Source organism: Magnolia sinica, chromosome 17, assembly GCF_029962835.1.
Source record: "Magnolia sinica isolate HGM2019 chromosome 17, MsV1, whole genome shotgun sequence".
Taxonomy (NCBI): domain Eukaryota; kingdom Viridiplantae; phylum Streptophyta; class Magnoliopsida; order Magnoliales; family Magnoliaceae; genus Magnolia; species Magnolia sinica.
This window is the reverse complement of record NC_080589.1, coordinates 309,756-314,399: the sequence shown is the minus strand read 5'-3', so window position 1 is coordinate 314,399 and position 4,644 is coordinate 309,756. Positions and strand designations below refer to the sequence as shown.

Below are 4,644 nucleotides of genomic sequence, written 5' to 3'. Positions count from 1 at the left end.
GGTTAGGGTACTATCGTAAATAAAGAAAATTGGACAGTTGTAGTCAACACACGCCTAGCTTTTCAAGTTTGAACACGGACTTTCTCTCCTCTACTTCTCCCCTTTTACTTTTTTGTTCCACTTTTAACACGTCGAAGGTCGAACTTCTGCTTTTTAGCTTGAAAAACGCACCTCTCCACCCAAGAAAAATAAAAGCCAATAAATGGAAATGACAAAAAATAAAAATCCAATATAAACTAATTACCATTAAACTAAAATTCCAAAATATAATCTGAAAATCTATTAAGGGTCATGAGGATAGGAAAGATTACAAGTACAAAACCCACCATCTTTCCTTCTCCATTCCATAATTTACACAGATAGATTAGGCCTAAAATGTTTCACTTGGGGTAATCCCAAAAATTGAAAAATAAAACTAACAGCATGAAGAGAATGTCCAATCTCCACCGTTGGATCTGTTGATTAAGCGGTGAAACCTTCTGCGGTTGTGTCCGTACCGGAGTCTGGACCAAACCAAGCGACGTAGCTTTCTGGCGGAGCGGAGCTTGACCCAAACGAGGCGCTTGACTCGAACGAGAGATAGCTTGATTCTCTCCATCACGCTTCTCTTTCGACTGAATTGGTAGCTTCGAAGGAAGAGCTGTCTCTTTTCCATGTATGAATGCTCGCAGATTGAAAATTCTGGCCTGAAGATCGCTCCAGAAACATTTACATTCGCCATTTCAACTGAAATTCTTATGTAGCTGAGAGAGAGAGAGAGAGAGAGAGAGAGAGAGGTCTGTTTATATAAGGATGTGAGGTTTTAATTAGGAGGGAAAGAGTAAGAAAGGAAGAAAAGGAAAGACGATGCGTGAAAGAGAAGGAGAGAGAAAATGATAGAAGGGGAGATGTAAGGAAGAGCCGTTATGTATGGATGGTACCTTCAATACGAGTTATTCGACGGTTTGGATATTAGCGCTGTCTTATGCACTGTACCTACGATCGCGTTTACGCTTCCTTCACCTACACGCGGCAGGTTCCCCAAATCTGAACCGTCCAAATAGTGGGAACCGCTCTTTTGATTGCTTATTTTGTCATTATAAGATGGAGCTTGTATTCCTGACCTTTGATTAATGGACGGTTTTGATTTTCAATTTTGGACTGTTCATTAATTTGTGTTTTTACAGGATGACCGATTACGATCATAATTTCAGTAAGTATCTATCTAGAGCAGATGCCACTGTTTGAGCGGTTCAGATTTGTGCTAGATGCCATGTGTAAGCTACGGTAGCTGAAACTACATTCAGCTATAATAAATACAGCTGCGCTGCAACGAAACTCGTTACTTGAAATGCTGGAAGGTGTGGCGTTAGACGCGGATTGTATACTTACCCTGCCAGTACCGACGTCGCTACTGGTTGTTGCTTTGTGGGCCCATCATGATGTATGCGTTTTATCCACGCTCTCTATCTCATTTTAGGGTATGAGCCCACAAAATAAGGCAGATCTAAATGTAAGGTGGACAACGCCAAATTGAACGTTGGTGATTGAACGCCTACTATTAAAATAACTTTTTGGAGCCATAAAGTTTTGGATCAATTTCATATTTGATATTTGTTTTTTCCCTACATTCACGTCTGTGTGATCTAATCAACAGGCTGGACGGTTTTAACGGTAAGTATTCAATCACCACTGTTTCGCTTTTGGTGGGGCCCACCTTAAATTTGGATTTGCCTCGTTTTCGGACGTATATTCTAAAATGAATTGGAAAAATGGATAAAACACACATTATAGTGGAGCCCACATAGCACGGATCAGTAGTGAGATAGGTACTGGCAGGTTCAGTATGCAATCCCCATCCTGTGGCATGTGCATGCACTTAGCAAGAGAACATGCTGCACAAGTCTACCTGAATCCAAGCCGTTAAGATAGTGGGACCCCATCGAAGATGATGCATAGATCCAAATTAATATTGATTGGACAAATCCCAGCCTCTTGTTGTTGGATATTTGTTTAAAGCATTTGGATTAATTCCAGAACATGTTTTATTGCAACTCTGAAGTATGTCCTTATTTTTGTATCCATCCTTTGTCCGGGAACGGCTTCGGTGGATCCACCAAGGTGGGTGGGAAACCTGATCGTGGGGCCCACTGTGATGTATGTGTCTTATATCCACGCCGTCCTTGTATTTTGAAAACCCATTTTAGTGCATCATCCTAATAAATGAAGCAGATCCAAATCTCAGGTGGACCATAATATAGGAAACACCGGTCATTAAACACTTGTCGTCGTGGGTCACAAAAGTTTTGGATCAAGCTGATATTTGTTTGATCTCTTCATCCACGTATCTGAGACCTTATCAACAGGTTGGATGGTAAATAAACATTTCGATAGCCCCTGTGAATTTTTTAATGGTGGGATTCAATCACTACTGTTTCCCGTTGGTATTGTCCACTTAAGATTTGGATCTTATCGTGCTCCGAGAGCACCGGAGCATCTCTCTTAAATAAATAATAAAATCCTTCTCTGAAGCCGAAAAAACAGAGAAATATCTGATACAGCTGCCGTATGGATTTCTTCATTTTAGTTCTGTGCAACATGTCATGTTGGTAGAATATCCGATCCGTACAAAAGATGGGCCACATCATGATTCTTACGAACTATAAATATGATGCTGATATAATCACTGAGTGGGCCACATCAGTACATGGAGTGTTTCCATCTGACGTCCATAGATTTTTATTCTGTGGCCCACCCAATGAGTGGATCAACCTGATTTTCATATCATGTGATGATCTTGATTTTTCCCACCGTTTACATGGATCAGGTATTCTGTAGTTAACAAGTTGCCGGAAAAGAAATGGCTGTAACTATACAGCCTCTGAATCTGATCATTTCCCGGGGAAAAGGGAGGGGGTGGGGGTTTGTTTGAATTCGCCTTTTGCTTTCCACCGTATGGACGGTTGGATGGCGGTCACGTGCTATTTGTGATTTTCTCTGCTGTCCCTCCCTCTTCTTCGGTCTCCTCTCTCCCCACTTCAACGGCGTGGGCGGTATCTTATTGCACTCACGACGGTTCGATTCTTCCGCTCGTCATCGGCGCTTATTTCATCGGCTGTTTATGAAGTAATCGCGTAATCATCCATCTACAGTCGGTCAAACTCTAGATCTGACCGCGCGATTAGGTTACTTTCTAAGGAATGATTACGTGTACATTTTTGGCACGTGCCTCAGATACGTGGAAACTTTTCACACGTGTAATATATTTAAGCAGTTAATCGGATGGATCTCACTAGTAAGATTCATTATTTTCGAAATCAGGATATATGATTATCAGGTCGTCCACACGTGCAATTTGAATGTGGACAGTCAATTTGCTAATCTACTAATGATCGTCTGGGGCTGAGTTTCTAGATCAGCCATCTAGACACTTGGATATTAAGCCCATCTACCAGGTTTCTACGTGCAACGTGTGTGAACTGAATGGCGCTACGAGGACCGCTGATCTGAGACGCGGATTGGCTGGTGACCTGGCTCTCTGGACCACTGTAATGAGAAACAGTGGGAATACATCTCCTACAGTTGAGAAATAACTCAGGCAACATAAGTTTTGGAGCAAGCCTATATATATTTGACTTTTCTTTTTACCCATATCCATGTGGCCTTACGTGAAGGTTGGACGGAAATGTAAACCCAGGGAAGCTTTTAACAGTGGGCGTTATTATCCCCCTATTTCCTGGTAGAGTAGATAAATTAAAAATATACATTATTATGGGCCTCACAAACTCAATGTCACCGTAATAAAAAATGAGATAAGTAGATACTAAACCCAAAATAGTATGGCTCTTATCATGGGCCTACGTTGATGTATGCATTTCATATCCACACCATTCAGGGTAGTCTGGCACCATAGATTTGAGGGGATTTCATCAAATCCCATTTGACGTCATGAAGTAACTGGTGGTTTCAAATCCAAGGGTTTGAAATAAAAGGTAGAAACTTGGATTACATCTAAATTTCTTTCAAGAGCTGCATTTGTAATATGCGTCACTAGGCTACTAGCCAAATGGCCTAATGATAATATCCCAAAATAATTAGATTATCATTTGAATCGCTATAATTACTTTAATAGGATAATTTGTATCATCTAAATATTATCAATATTAATCAATGGTTAAAGCTCGTTGGTAGTTACTTGGATGTGATCCTATGCTTGTGGCTCATCCGGGACTTGGAATTTTATCATTTTCAAGCAAAGTATATATTTGAATGGCTTATTACAATTGTTGTGTCAAACATTACATATGTACACTAGTTAGATACATTAAAGTTGATTTAATAATTAAATTCAAACCCTTATAAATATACCATGCATAACTACTTTTAAATTAAAGTATGAATTCTTGGCATCAATTTCCTAGTGGAGGTGGCTAACAGTGAAGTGTGAATTGACAGTGGGTGTACTAATAAGCTCACCGAGAAAAAAATAAAATAAAATAAAGTGTGAATTCTTAATCCAAGATGTCAAACACAACAGGACAATTCTAAACCCATGTATTTCATGCTCCAAAACATGTCCTTCGCTTTCCCATATCATTGTAGGACATGATCCAAAAAATGATATAGGTTCAAATCCCAGGTGGATCATATTATAGGAAACGGCAG

At 40.0% G+C, this 4,644-nt stretch overlaps 1 protein-coding gene across 1 annotated transcript; it reads right to left on the bottom strand.

Moving 5' to 3' along the window:
- Window positions 1-232: 232 nt before the first annotated feature.
- On the bottom strand, window positions 233-899 carry LOC131230757 (uncharacterized). Its single transcript, XM_058226714.1, has one exon. The coding sequence runs from the start codon at window positions 719-721 to the stop codon at window positions 416-418; it is 306 nt and encodes a 101-aa protein (XP_058082697.1). The 5' UTR covers window positions 722-899; the 3' UTR covers window positions 233-415.
- Window positions 900-4,644: the final 3,745 nt, after the last annotated feature.